The sequence below is a fragment of the Crocodylus siamensis genome, chromosome 5, assembly GCF_052110815.1.
Source record: "Crocodylus siamensis isolate JL-2025a chromosome 5, ASM5211081v1, whole genome shotgun sequence".
In the NCBI taxonomy this organism is placed as follows: Eukaryota; Metazoa; Chordata; order Crocodylia; family Crocodylidae; genus Crocodylus; species Crocodylus siamensis.
This window is the reverse complement of record NC_143399.1, coordinates 83,515,374-83,531,084: the sequence shown is the minus strand read 5'-3', so window position 1 is coordinate 83,531,084 and position 15,711 is coordinate 83,515,374. Positions and strand designations below refer to the sequence as shown.

General features: G+C 45.5%; 1 protein-coding gene across 11 annotated transcripts in view; it reads left to right on the top strand.

Moving 5' to 3' along the window:
* FHOD3 (formin homology 2 domain containing 3) overlaps positions 1-15,711 on the top strand; it is a 642,552-nt gene that overhangs the window by 565,792 nt on the left and 61,049 nt on the right. For 10 of the 11 annotated variants that reach the window (XM_090049608.1, XM_090049607.1, XM_090049604.1 and 7 more), the window contains 2 exons: positions 4,606-4,725; positions 6,675-6,836. In XM_090049608.1, coding sequence (XP_089905734.1) covers positions 4,606-4,725; positions 6,675-6,836 — 282 coding nt within the window. The remainder of the gene's footprint in view (positions 1-4,605; positions 4,726-6,674; positions 6,837-15,711) is intronic. The other variant, XM_090049605.1, reaches the window with a different exon arrangement.

The window sequence follows — 15,711 nt, the reverse complement described above, 5'->3', positions numbered from 1 at the left end:
ATGGTACAAATACTCTGCTTTTGTTACAGTAATCTTTCCATAGCAGTATAATTGACTAATTGCTGGCACCATTGACGTAAGGCCAAGGTCCTGTTGTGGTAGACTTTTATAGAATATCTTGTATCTTTTGCTAAAAGCTCTCCCTTGTCAGAGTATCAGATATGAGCATCATCTCTGATGATTTTGAATAAAACAGGAGTAACTTAAAATGAATAATGTGAAAATGTTCAAGAAAAACATAGCCTCTGTACCATAACATTTTTCTAACAGTAACATTGAGAAAGACAAGTAGGAAAACTTTCTTGAGGGGAAAGATTGAAACCTTGTTTCTTGGATCTTTGAAATTGGATTGTCTGGAGTACCTCAAAAGATACTATAGGCAATGAACTTCCATTAGCAGAACTACAGAGTGCATGAAATAATGTGTGTCTTTAGATTTATGGGAACATATTTGAGTTGCTCTGTTAGGTCCCCTCTACACATCCAGGTAAAGGTGCAATTGGATCTAATGTATGATCCAAACAATTACACCTCCTGCCATGCTACACATTCAAGGCAGGGGGCGTGATTGTGGGATTGTGCATTAGATCCAACTTGCCATATTGCCAATGCAGGGGATACCCAATCCTGCGCACTCCCTGGGCTGGCAAGAAGGAAGCTCCCCTGGCTAGGTGCCCTCTTTGATGAGGGAGCTCCCAGCCACAGGAGCCACACGCAGTCAGGGCCAAGAGTCCCACAATTGACAAGCTCTTGGTCCAGGCTGCACCTTGCAGGAGGTGCATTTGGGGCCAGGAGTCCCATCAGTTGTGGAGTTGCAGGGTCTCTTGGTCCGTGTTGTGGGTAAGGAGCTGGACCAGGAGCCCTGTGGGGGTTGGGGGTTTCATCCCCCTTCCCCACCAGCCTTGGAGATCACAGAAGCTCTGATCCCCAGACCTCAGGGTTTCACACTGGGCAAGGTATACCTTTGCAGCTGAAAGTCCTGTCAGTTAATGGGACTCCCAGGCACAAGGGAGACCCTGCTACACGTGAAAGTTAAAGCTTGATAACAACCAGCTATAAAGTTAGTACATATTTTTAAGGCCTAAATTTATAGCTGGTTGGAGCTTTCTATCATGAGATATCTACTTTGCTTATGTAACTGGTCTTAAGGTAATTGTGCAATTAACCAGTTAATTCTGCAATACCTGCAGTGTGTAGAGGGGGCCTTAGTAACCACTAGAGTTAAAAGTTCAATATGCAACTTTCTAAAAAAGTCCTCCTCCTTCCTCTCAGCCTGGCATTTTATTCTTTATGAAGTTGGAGCAGAAGTGATTCAGCTGTTCTTAACATCTAAAATTATGTTTAAAAACAACAACAATGACAACTTATACAATTCTCCATGTGACCAAATTAAAAAGATGTTTTCGTGTATATAATGGTTTAATATGTCAGCATGTTACCATGCAAATAATACAAAGGTCTTGGAGGAGCAATAATGTTTCCTTATATTTTGAAACACTTACTGATTATTCAGGCATAAGTTAGTAAAAGAATGCTGTTAGTATCTAATAGCTTTTTTAAACTAAACCATATCTTACGGCACAAACACAAGGAGGTGATATTCTGTTTTAAGTATCAACCTTAAATCATCTGTCTCTTTTTTTGGGGGTTTGTTTGCTTTGATTCCTAATGTAAACATTATATGTTAATGCTAGTTCTTTGCTCTGAGGTAGATACAATTCAGATACTGTCAAATTATGTACTCTTATTTTTCTTCCAGGGAGGGGGGAGGGTTGACATCGCAAGATAAGTTTGAAGTTACGACAAAGTGGCATATATTTTTGTTGAGCTAGTTCTCCTTGATCTGAAGATAAAAGCCTTTACACTAAGCTCAGCATGTGCATATTTATCTTTAATGCTGAAAACTATAAGGATCATAAATGAGTGCAAGCAGGTGTACTAACTAGAGGAGTTAAGCTAGAGAAGACAAGGATTGCCATTCATTGCTGAAAATCTCCAAAGACTACAAAGTCTGCACAAACTGGAGACCACATGCTATTGTATATTAAAGAAATATCATACTTGCACATGAAGTCTAATTTTTTTAGAGAAAACATTCTGAAATTGCATCCAAACTTTTTGGAAGCTAGAAAGAATTTGTGGAAGCTGGTCCTAACTTGTTACAATCTTCAGAAAGGAGGGTGTTTAATGCTTGCATCTTAACCAATGCATATACAGCAAATTTTGACTACTTAAACTTCCTTTCTGCTGTATTTTCTCACATATCACATGCCCCTGAATAAGACCTGCACCCTGTTATTAAAAAACAGAAAAATCTTTGCTTGAAAATAAGATATTTTCACATGGGAAAGAAAGCAAAAACCTATGACTACTCTGGCCCCTAGCTGCAAGATACAGCAGGGCCTGCTGGCTGAACCAAACTACCTCTTCTCTTCTCGAATTGACCTGGAGAGTGTAACCAGCAGCACCCACCTGAGTCAGCTGAGAACCCATCCAGCTCTAGAAAAGGGGCCAGCCAATTTGGCTCCAGCAGGATAAGGCCCTTAGCTGACTCAGCAAACGCTACTGGCTGCCTGCTCAGCCTGAGAAGAGGGGCTAGGTGGTTCAGCTCCCACAGAATCAACTCCTCTGTTCCTTTCATTTCCTCATTTAAGAAATACATACCAGTTTCCAGCAGCTATTTTTGGGGGGAGGTGAATGTTGTATTTGAGTAAATGCAATATATTTGAGTTATCCTGCAATATATTGGGGTTATCCTTTATTTCATCTCTTCTTTTGTCAGTCCATTATGCTAACATCCTGCTAGTTAAACTTTACATCGAAAATTCTCTTATTACAAAAAAGCAAGCAAGCAAAAAAAACCACAACCCACCAACTTCCCTTATTCCCACCAGAAAAAAAGGCACTAACATGAGGTTTAAAAGCCACCATGAGGAGCGCTGCAGTGCTATTTCTTACCACGTCTCTCTGTCCACTATTTAGACTGTAAGTTCTTTGACATCATGCTATGTGTCAGACTGTATATACAGTAACAATTACAGGGGGTCCTATTCTTGGCTGGTCACTAGGCACTGCTATAAAATTATATGATGTTGATAACAATAATAAGGAGAAGAAGAATATATCAGAAAATCCGTGTAAGGGGGTCTAAGCTGGAATATTTTGCATGTGAGTGTCTGAATGAAGGTATACAATAAGCTAAAGTATGCTCTACTTATTCCATGCATCACAATCTTACCTGTAAGTTTTTTCTGGTCCTTTTTTCCACTAGTTTTATAAAATGTAAGTAAAACCATTTTAGGACTTGTCTGCATAAGGTTGGTTAGCTAAACCAAAGCAAATGCCTGTGTTTTACAATTTTTTTATATGAATTTGGCTTACCCCAGTAATTTACCTTAAAAAGGACAGCTAAATTAAATAAACTTTTAAATTACTTGAAATGTGTTCATACAGAAGTACCCATTTAACTAAATTATTTTATAAAACAGTTTTAGTTAAACAGGTGTAATGTCCCCATGAAGGCATTTCCCTTTCACTTCTGTTTTGCTGTATAAATTGCCTTGAACTTTCCTTCTTAGTTTCTTCCAAAGTTCCAATTCTTGTCTTTTCTTTCCAACAACATGGTAATGGTAGTAACTAGTAATGCATTGTTCCATGCACATGCTTCTAGTAAAATATCTGCACAATCTGAGAATGACTTTTCATGTTTTCTCTGTGACAGTTCTGACATTATTTTGCCTCTTGGTCTAAAATGCCATCACTTAATTTAGACTCTTCAGTACCTAAACACAGTAATAGTTTGGGGAAAGGATGCTGGTCACACATGGCTAAAATTAAATTTCCTGATAAAGAGAAGTGAGAAGTATGTTCACTTTATTTTATATGCAAAGTAAACAGCTCATGGCCACACAAAAAACATAAGAATAAGCTCATTCATTTAGATTACTCTATCTCTCTCTGCCTTTGAACTACATTGTGTAGTTCACTTCCTGAGATAATGAAGCAGAATTTATGGTTCTAAGCCTATCAGTTCATGTAGCAAATTGCAGGCACATTAAGAGTTTTCAAGTAAAAACATTAAAACCAGAATCCAGTCTTGTAAAGGTAGACACAATGGGGCTTGGGGGTTTTAAAGTGGCATATTAGAGCTTTAAAGTAGCACACAATCCTGTCTGTGACTCAAGGCAGCCATCACTTGGAAAGAATTTAAGTCAGACTTAAAATTTCAAGCCACCAAAAAATAATAGATGTTATTGTCTTTTGAAAGGTCACAAAAAAGAGAGGAAAGAGATTTCATTACTGTGTTCAGTGTAATGTCCTCTTCCACTTGCAAACACATAGCCTCCCCATGACAGGTAATTGCTTACATGCACAGGCAACATTAGGAAAGAATTTAATTTATTACTTTGCTGTCTTTTCATGTGATTTAGTAGCTGGAACAAGGAAGAAAGCCAGCTCCTCTTGACAAGCCAACTCTTTGTAGGAACACAGTTTAGGAATCTTTACAATAATTAATCTAAACCCCAGAATTGAGTCAGAACTCACTGGAAAACAATTTTTTCTCCTTTACTTATTTCTTTTCTTTCTTTTTTTTTTAAATGATAGGAAGTTGCAGAACCACTTTTAGATCTGAAGGAAGGAATGGACCAGCTGGAACATAATAAAACTTTGGGACTTATCCTTTCTACTTTACTAGCCATTGGGAACTTTCTAAATGGAACCAATGTAAGCTTTTGTCACCCTATCATTTTATTGCCATCTACTATTACAGAGTTGCTTTATCAGCTTCTTCGCCTAGTAGTGTGGCTATGGCCTATTATCTATATTCTTAAAATATGCCTGTAATTTGAAGAACAAAACCTATGTTTTATATTTCTCAAGTGCAGGTTTTTGCCTTTAAAAGAATATGAAAGAGGTTTTAGACTTGGCCTAGTTCTCACATCCTTGTAATTTGATTATCTTCAGTGGAGCTGCACTTCATTCATAGTATAAGTAAAATATCCTGTGTCTTTTCAGTACAGGTAGAAGCCAGGTACAAGCCCAGATTCAGTTTCTGCTGGGAGAATTGTAATTCTCCTGGTAGAAACCAAACATGTATGGGGCTTTTCTTCTGAAGCAAAAATGGAAACAACTAGGGTTAAATAGCTCCCAGGAGACTGAACATCTCTACACTTTCCCCCATCTTAACTCCTCCTGGAGATTAGGATGAGTGGAGCCAAGAGAAAGGCTCCCTGCATTCCTGATCATGGGATCACCCCAGTCTTGAGAAAGCACAGGGGGCACCTTCTGCCCCACTCCCATAGACTGGGAGGTGAGGGGAGCATCTCCCAGCCCCCATTCCCTGTTTCTTCCCCAAACTTGGCAGTCCCCAGTTTCGGGAAGAGGCAAGGCACTTTGCCATTTCCCACTGGCCCCCACTGCCCAGCTGTATGGCAGGGTGGTAATCTGGCAGTCAGTGTCTGGGAGCATGGTTTAGGAACCCGCCTCCAGCAGCTTTTAAGTCTCTTTCCTGCTGCTCGGCTGGGCAGCAAATAGAAGCTGGGAGGTAGGGCAGGGAGGCTTTCCATAAACCCTGCACCTGACTGCCATTTTTTAAATTGCTGTCTGCCACTGAACCAGATGTGCAGCAGCAAAGGGGAGCTGGACTGAGGAAAGCCTCTGCACAACCTGGCTTTCAGCTCCTTCAGCTTTTAAATCACTGCTCCCACTGCTCAGCTGGTAAGAGGGAGGTGAGGAACTTAAGAGGAAGCTGAAGGGGGTGGGAGCATGGTGTGTGGAGACTTCTCCTTGCTGCCTGGCTGACTCAGAGCAGTGCAGGATGAGGCAGGTTGCTATGCCAGGAGCCCTGCCACCACAGTGAAATGTCCTTGCCTTGCCCCATACTGCACTGGGTCAGCCCAGAACAGCACAGGGTGAGGCAGGCTGCCATACTCCTGCCTCAAAGCTCTCAGAGCCTTGCCACAGTGTCTGAGTGCTGTGCTTCCCCTCCCTTCTCCCCACATCCCTTGCCCCACATGCCTCTGAGTCATCTCAGTGGAGTGCAAAGAGCAGAGCTATTTTCCTATGGGGGAGAACAGGGAGGGTCCCCACCAAATGGGAATACCCCTCTCCTGCCAATCTAATGATTGATGGATGTGGGGGGCATTCTCCCAGGGTAGGAACCCTCCCCAGCTATCTGTGGTAGCTACTGTTTTGCAGCAGCTGCCAACTACCACTTGACAGCCAGCCCCCTTCTCAGGAATGGACAGGACAGGCTGCCAGTTAATAGCTTCCGTAAGGGTGGACCAGAAAACAGCCCTCTAGTGCTTCCTGGCTGGAGTGCTTTACTGTGAAGCTCTCTAACCACAGGGCTGGAGGAACATCTATGCCTTCCAGCTCCTGGGCTATTTTTCTACTGGAAAAAAAATGTTTTCTGGTAGAAATAAGTATCTGTACACAGTTGTGGTACATTTCTCAGCCTCTTGTGGGCTCAAATCAAGTGTAGTGCCTGTTCTCTTTACAACAGCATATAAAATACTGTATAAATGAGCACTGTATTATTTTATTCTTTTTATTTAAAAAGAGTAATCTCTTTTGTTCATCCTTTCTTACCCATTATTTCTTAATAAATGTTTTCTTTCAAGAACTCTGCAGGATAAATTTACTTGTCTTCGTAATGTCTTTGTTCCTCACAGGCCAAAGCTTTTGAATTGAGCTACCTCGAGAAGGTTCCAGAAGTCAAGGACACAGTGCACAAGCAGTCTCTTCTGCATCATGTCTGCACTATGGTGGTGGAAAAATTCCCAGACAGCACAGATCTTTATTCTGAGATTGGAGCCATTACTAGGTCAGCCAAGGTATGTCTGAGAATGAAGGAAATAAAGGAAAGCTCCTTGGATTTTCTACAGATGTCAGGTCTTTATCAGTTTCCGTGAGAAACTAAACCGTTTTAAATGAAATATTAAAGGTTTGCCGTTATTCCTTCCCTTCACAATGCTACTGTTGAATGTGGATTTGTTATGACATTTGTATGGAATTTTAAAGATACCAAGGCACGTTCCTTCTGGCTGTATCTCTGTCTCTGTCAGATGGTTTTCCCATCAAAGCAGTAGTAGGCAGTCATGCTATTACATATGTCATAAAACTGAAACAAATCCATTGCCTTTGCTTTGAAACAATTACTGTCTTACAAACATTTCATTGTTTGTTTGTTATATACATTTATTAATAGAACTGATGAATGTATTTGTGTGGACTTGTCGTTAGCTATTTTCAGGCCTATTATTTTATTTTATTATCAATATATTCTTATATTCTGGTTTTATATAACATACAGTTTTAGTATAACATAATTTTAAAATTCACTCAAATCTCCTTGGACACCAGAGGGGCTTTGTTTGTTTGTGATCAAGTTGACTCAAGGGCTAGGGACAGAAATTATACACAAGTGATCAGAAACCAGTTCAGATCTGTAACAACAGAAGTTCAGTGCACAAACCATTTTCAAAATGGCCAAAATCAGTGTAAGATAAACCTGGATGTAGTATCAGAGTTAACTGATTTAGCGTAAATTGATTTATTGAACTTCTATCCTAAATCCCCTCTAGATTCAAGTTAACTCACAGTCCTCCAGCATCCCAGGATGCTTTGCACCTCTGCCACAAATTCTCAGAGTGAATGGACCAGCCCTGGCCCAAGCTGTCTGCTCCACTCAAGCAGGGAGGCATGCTTTAGCACGCGCCTGCCCCCAGTTTCTGGCCTGGGCTACTTGCAGCCATGTGACTGCATTTCCAGAATCAAAAATGAATGTCTGTTCACTTGTTTATCGGTTCAATCTACGCAGCTTATGCTAACCTGCAAAGATTGAACTGATGGACTGGCCCAGTCTAACATCCTAAGGGATAGCCAGCACAGGTGTGTTGCGGGTAGGTCTTGTTTGACCAATCTCATTTCCTTCTACAACCAGGTGACCTATCACCTGGACAAGGGAGAAGAGATTGATGTCATATATCTTGACTTCAAAAAAGCTTTTGATCTGGTATCCCATGATCACCTCTTGGCCAAACTAGCCAGTTGTGGCCTTGGCTCCACCACAATCTGCTGGCTGGGAAATTGGCTCCGTGGTCAGACCCAGAGGGTTGTAATTGATGGCAGTCACTCATCGTTGTGCCCTGTGACCAGTGGGGTCCCTCAAGGCTCTGTCCTTGGACCCATCCTGTTCAACATCTTCATTAATGATGTGGAGATTGGAGTCAGGAGTGGACTGGCCAAGTTTGCTGATGACACCAAACTTTGGGGCAAAGCATCCACGCCAGAAGATAGGCGGGTGATCCAGGCTGACCTGGACAAGCTCAGCAAATGGGCAGACGAGAACCTCATGGTGTTTAACACCGAAAAATGCAAGGTTCTCCACCTTGGGAGGAAAAACCTGCAGCATCCTTATAGGCTCGGCAGTGCTATGTTGGATACCACTACAGAAGAAAGAGACTTGGGGGTCATCATTGACCACAAGATGAACACGAGCCTGCAATGCGATGCTACAGCTAATAAAGCGACCAAAACGCTGGCTTGCATCCATAGATGCTTCTCGAGCAAATCCCGGGACGTCATTCTCCCTTTGTACTCGGCCTTAGTGAGGCCGCAGCTGGAGTACTGCATCCAGTTTTGGGCTCCACAATTCAAAAAGGATGTGAAGAAGCTTGAGAGAGTCCAGAGGAGAGCCACGCGCATGATCAGAGGTCAGGAAAACAGATCTTACGATGATAGGCTGAGAGACATGGGTCTCTTTAGCCTGGAAAAGCGTAGGCTCAGGGGTGATCTGATGGCCACCTATAAGTTTATCAGGGGTGACCACCAGGATCTGGGGGAACATTTGTTCACCAGAGCGCCCCAAGGGATGACGAGGTCAAACGGTCACAAACTCCTGCAAGACCGTTTCAGGCTGGACATAAGGAAGAACTTCTTTACTGTCCGAGCCCCCAAGGTCTGGAACAGTCTGCCATCGGAGGTGGTTCAAGCACCTACATTGAACACCTCCAAGAGTAAATTGGATGCTTATCTTGCTGGGATCCTATGACCCCAGCTGACTTCCTGCCCTTTGGGCAGGGGGCTGGACTCGATCTCCCGAGGTCCCTTCCAGCCCTGATGTCTATGAAATCTATGATTCAGAAGTGTCTTCTTCTGTGAGGATGTGTTCGATAAGAGTGACTTTTAGAGCTAAGAGTTCACTTTCTTCCTGGAAATGTGCTAACCATTACAGTCAGCCCCCTAAGTTACTTTTATATAGTAACGCATCTCCTAATTTTTCATATAAAAAAATAAAAGGAGGGTTCAAATTCTGGCTTCTGAATGAAATTTTTTTTTTCTTTACTCTGTGAGAGGGAGACATATCGGGTCAGGGGAATCCCTGGGGAACCAACCCCTGACCCAAGCCCTGTGTCTTCATACTAACCTCAGAGGAAGAAAGGAACAGCCGGCAGTCTCGCATCCGGGGTGCATGCTGGCTCGAGAAGGGGCCACACAGTGTGGGAGGAGGGACTGCCAGCTCAAGCATGGAGAGGAATCCCTTGCTCAGAGCTAGCAAGCAAGAGCCAGACATGGAGGCGTGGGCACACCCCAGAGTCCCTGGTTAGAAGCCAGGAGAGGAGAGCTGGAAGCAGAGGGGCAGGACACACCCAAAAGTCCCCAGTTCAAAGTTGGAGAAGGAAAGCTGGAAGCAGAGGGGTGAGGCATGCTTGAGGTCCCTGGTTGGAAGCTGGGGGAAGAGAGTGAGACACCGAGGGATGGGGCATGACCGGGAGTACCCTGCTCAGAGCCAGGGAGAGAGAGCAGGTTGCTGAGGGTTGGGACACACTCAGAGAGCCCTAGCCCAGAGTTAGGAAGAGTAAGAAAGATGCCAAAGGAAAGAATTAAGAAGTTCTGATGAAGCCACAGTAAAGGCCAGGAGTCGTTTATTCTTATTTTGTTTAACTTTCTTTGAATTCTACATTTTACCCTGAAAGGATTCTCAGGGTTAAGGTGGCATAAGAGAGGTGCATGGGATGGTGGAGCCCCATAGTTATAAATAGCCGTGTGTTGTGGTGCTGTGCTTGAGAGACAAATAGCCGTCACGTTAGCACACGTGCAGTCATGCTAATACAAATTAATACAGTGTGTATCCATTGGCACACAACTTGTTAGTTTGCATTAATGTGTCCACACGTGCGCTAGTGCGACTATGTTATTCATGCCTAAATTTAATGTGCCTTAATGCACATTAGTGAATCCATGTGTAGACATGCATCTAAATTGCCTTAATGTGCCCTAAGTAAAGGTGCATTAAGCTTAGGCGCGCTTAAATACATGTGTAGACATGCCCACTGTCTCTTGCATGGGAGTTTTAGGCAGATCACCCTCTTTATACACACCATTTCCTCTATTGGTTTTTTTCAGGCCTTATTTTAGTGGAACTTAAGTAATTAGACTGCTTTATGCAGGTATCAAATTTAGACTCACATAGTCTTAAATCACCATTTTTAAGGCACCTTAAGGGCTTGCACATGTAGACCTGTGCTCTTAATGTGCCTTAAAACTGGTGATTTTAGTCTAAGCCCACTTAAAAGAGACACATGTAGATGTGACCAGTGTGTAAGAAAGACTCCAAAATAGACACAAAAATAGTAATCATGAAGGTAATTTCTATTCTGTGGGATGCCTGCCTCTGGTGCCCATATTTCTATACCTTCATTTTCATGATTCTTTATTGCTTCTATAAATAATTGTGACAATAAAAGTGAGAGGATATCAAATTAGTGCAGGAACTCTGGGCTTAAGAGTCATGCTACATTCCTTGGAGTGAGGGGCTTTCAAAAATACCTCTTGTCACTGAGCATATAATGCAGAACCATTGGAGCATTGCATAACTTTCACTGAGGGCAAACTTTGGACTGTACAAACCTTTATTAATATTGACAGTATGCCAGATAAAAATGATCCAACTTTCCTCTCAGAACCCAGTTTGAGTTCTCAGGGTTAATATGTATAAACAATATCGATTTTACTTGTGTATGACCAAGTACACTTGATAAAGAATGAATGAGAGAAAATAAACAGAGGAATCCAGACTATAATTTTTCAGTTGCTTTTCACACTTATCCTGAAAAAGGCCAGTAGTCTGTCTGGTACGATATCTTCTCTGACACTGGCAAGTATTTGGCTGCTTCAGACAAAAAAAGTGTCAAGTTGTGATGTGAGGTGAAAAAACTGAACACAGTGTTCCAGATTAAGTACATTTATTATGTGTTTATACAAATCTTTATGTCTGTCCATATTTTCTCCTTCTTTTTCATTGTGTATTGTGGGGGAGGAGGGAAGCAGGTGGCCCCCGAAACCCTATGCCCCATCGTAAAACAGCCCGTGTTACGCCCCTCGGCACAAATTGCCAGGGCGGGAACACTCACCGTCCACAGGTGTGTCCGGAAGAAAGGCCCCGAGGCAGTTCCGTCCACTATAAAGGAGACGCCAAAGGCAGCTGGAGAGGAGGAACCCGAAGCGAGCGGCAGCAGTGCAGACGTTGGCGGGATCACCCAGGCGCAGACAAAGGTAGCCTGGAGGCACGGGAGGACCTTCTGGGGTAAGGGCAAATCCCAACGAGACCCGGGATCCGGGGAGGAACCGCCCCAGCGCAGACACTGACAGTTCTGGGCCAGTGAGCCCGGCTCAGCTCGGCAGAAGCTGGCGAGCTGTATTCCTTCTAATAGGAGGGCACTCGCAGCAGGGAAGGTGCCGCCGCTGCAACAGAGAGGGGCCAGTGGACCCCGCAAGCCCTGGAGCAAGTTGATTACTTAAACAGAAGCCCGAGGAGGAGTGTTAGCCACACAGCGGGCAGGGAAAGACTGGGAAGGCCCGCAAAAAGGTCCAGGCGGCCTCCAGGCTCTGGGGAATGCCTGGCTGTTAGCATTGAGTTGTTTTTGCCTGCGGATCCCAGGCACGATATCCTGACAAGGAGGCTGAGCGGACTGTTGCTCAACCCCATGGAGGTACGGGCGAGGGTGTAGGGGCGGAGGAGCCCACGACACCGTGGGACCCCCTAGGACCCAGGAGTCTCATCTGTGGACTGGCACGCACCGGATTATCAATACTGAACCAGGAGGTCATCAAAGTCATGGCAGGCGGCCCGGAGGCATCCAGCCTGCAGAGGAGTGGCTCCGGGTAAAGTACCCTGAGGACGGTCCCCAAATCAGGGGGGTGGAGACTGCGGCGAGTAGCAGCTTCATCGGACCCACCCCCTGACACCTGGTGCATTGGCCGGGAAACCGACAGTGGCCTCCTAGCGGAGACTTAGGAACCCGGATGGAGCACCAACAGGTAATCACGTTGACTGAGTCATTGCAGCAGGCCATGAACTTAATGGCTCAAGTTATGCAACAGCAACAACAGCAGACTATGAGGCAAATGAGCCTACAAGAACATATGCTCCAACAACAGGTGTGGGCCCAGAGACGGCCATGGGATTTCAGGATGCCGAAGATGTCCAGGGAGGACAACCCGGAGGCATTCCTTGAAACCTTTGAGAGAGCGGCCTTAGCAGCAGGGGTGGAAAGGTCAAAATGGGCCGGCCACATAGGGGTCCTGCTGATCAGACAAGCCCAAGCCGCATGCAGGGCAATGTCCAGAGGAGACGCTCAGGATTATGACAAAATTAAAGTAGAGATCTTGAGATGGCTTGATATTACACCGGAGCAACACTGCCAGGCCTTCCAAAAGGAGAAGCCGGGAGAAGCGAGGGCACCTCGCATCCTATGGCAACACCTGGTGGACGAACTGAACAAGTGGCTTAAACCAGAGTCGGCCTCAAAGGAGATATGTGATCAGATCCTACTGGAACAATTCATATCAGATTTAGACGAAGATACCCAGAAGTGGGTGAAGTGTCATTGCCCCCCCTCATCAAGGGAAGCCCTGCGGTTAGCAGAGCAATTTGATATGGCCCAGGATGACCGCTGAAAAAACAGCGGGACCAAAGGGAAAGTCTCCCTCGTTAGACAAAGCAAGGAAAGCAGGGGAAGCAGGAGGGGCAGCCCCACAAACCTAACATGTTTCCTATGTGGGCAGAAGGGGCATTTCATCAAGAACTGCCCACAGGGACTTCGAGCCAGGCTGGCCAAGGGCACAGAGTGCCTCAATGATTGGAGGGGACTAGAAGAACCGACAGAGACAGAGGCAATGGATTGTGGGGTCGGGGGCCATGGAACTGAAGGAATCCTTACCTGAAATTCGGGTGTGGGTCGGGGGTTGTTGACACAGGTTGCGCCCAGTCCCTGGTACGCCCCTCCCTGGTAGAGTGGCAACAGGCCCGATGATGCCCCGGAGTTCACATGCTCTGTCTTCATAAGCAGAAATCATATGTCGAAAGACAACTGCTGGACATACAAGTAAGAGGCACCAGACGACTAATGCCGGTGGGCCTAGATGAGGGTATTTTGTATCCCATGATCTTAGGCTGAGACTGGCCGGAGATCTATGAAATAATAGCCGTGCTTCAGCAGCCTGAGGACCCAAGAGACGGGTTCGCAGGGACCGAGTCCGAAGGGACAGGCGAGGTGGAAATGGAGGCTCTAACCAACACCAGTCGTTTCCGAGAGGCGCAGGAAGGTGACCCAGAGCTGCTGCCATTCCGGGAGATGGAAGCAGAGTGACTCGCCAAGCAGGTAAGGCCCCCCCCCGAACAGGAAAGGCCAATTCCCAGGGTAGAACTAAGAAGAGGGTTATTGTATAGGATAAAGGCAGGAAGGGCCGAGGGAGAGGAAGTGGCCCAACTCATTATTCCACAGTCCTACCGAAAACCGCTCCTAAGACTAGCACACAACAACCCCCTAGGAGGCCACCTGGGGAAACATAAAACAGAGGCCCACCTGGCGCGATGGTGTTTCTGGCCTCACATGTACGAGGACACTGAAAGATACTGTAGAGCCTGCCAGGCCTGCCAGAGGGTAAGCACCAACAAACCTCCCAAGGCGCCCTTACAGTCAATGTCGGTGATATGGGAACCATTCGTGTGGGTGGCACTAGATGTAGTTGGTCCACTGCCTCGGAGTGCAGGGGGACACCAGTTTGTGCTGGTGTTGATTGATTATGCGACGCGTTTTCCAGAAGCTATCCCACTGAGAACAGTCACAGGGCCCAACGTAGCTGAAGAGCTAATGAAGTGGGTGGCTAGGTTTGGGATACCAAAGGAGATCATAACAGATCAGGGAACCAATATTATGTCATCGGTGTTGGGAGCCTTATGCAAGGTGCTGCAGGTGCGTCACTTAAAAACCGCTGTATACCACCCCCAGACCAATGGCCTGGTAGAGCGCTTTAATGGAACGTTAAAGGGTATGCTGCGGCAGTGCACTCAGGCCGAACCAAAAAAATGGAACTTGATGGTTCTGCCCTTATTATTCGCCATCAGAGATGCGCCCCAGGCCTCGTTAAGATACTCACCTTTTGAGTTGACATTCGGACACCGGCCTTGTAGTCTACTGGATGTAGTAAGGGAAGGGTGGGAGGCCGAACCAGACCTGGGAAAGGGCGCCCCCGCACATGTACAGGAGCGACTACGGGCAGTGACCGAAATGGCCTGGGCTAATTTAGGGCAAGCTCAGGACAAGCAGAAAGAGAGGTATGACAGCCAGGCCAGGCCGAGAGACTTAAGGGTGGGCCAAAAGGTATTGGATTTATTGCCCAGTGTGACCAGTAAGTTCGTAGAAAGCTGGCAAGGACCTTTTACTATCACTAAGAGGGCAGGCCCTGTGGACTATGAGGTATTATGGCCACGGGCTAAAAAAGAGCGACAGATATACCACATTAACCTCTTAAAGGAATGGCATGAGCTGGAGGGCCTGTTAATCTCACATGACCCGAGAAGGTTGGATCCGGGGCACCTACTAGTAGCGATAAAGAAAACGACAAGCCTTGGGATCAAATATCAGTGGGGAGACAGTTGCAAGATAACCAGCGCTCCCAGCTACAGGAGTTAATAGGGGAGTTTAAGGATGTCTTCACCGAGCAGCCCGGAAGGGTGGTCAGAGTCGAACGTAAGATTATTACCAAGGAGGGACAGATAGCCAGGGAGAGATGGTGCCGGATCCCTTATCATAGACTTCAGCCCATAAAAAAGGAACTCAAGAAAATGCTAGAGCAGGGGATTATTGCGCCTTCTCGCAGTCCATGGCGTAGCCCCCTGGTAGCGGTGGAAAAACCAGACGGGAGCTTAAGGCTATGTGTGGATTTCAGGAAACTAAATGCTATGTCCCATTTTGATGCGTTCCCAATGCCTCAGGTCAATGAACTGGTAGAACGCATAGGACAAGCAAAGTTTATTTCGACCCTTGACCTGCCCAAAGGCTATTGGCAAATACCAGTAGGAAAAGAGGATCAACCCAAAACAGCATTTGGCATGCCGTGCGCTTTGTTCAAATTTAAAAGGATACCTTTCGGCCTGAATGGGGCTGCAGCCACATTTCAAAGATTAATGGACTGCGTCCTGGCACCCCGTCAGAGTTACGCCGCAGCCTACGTTGACGATATTGTAATATATACAGAGACTTGGGAGCGGCACTTGAACAGCTCTCCAGGCTATTCTACGCAAATTAAAGCAAGTGGGCTTGACTGCTAACCCAAAGAAATGTGCCGTAGGAAAAAGGGAAACCAAGTACCTGGGGTTCCTGATTGGACAGGGCCGCATAAAACCCCTCATGGACAAAGTAA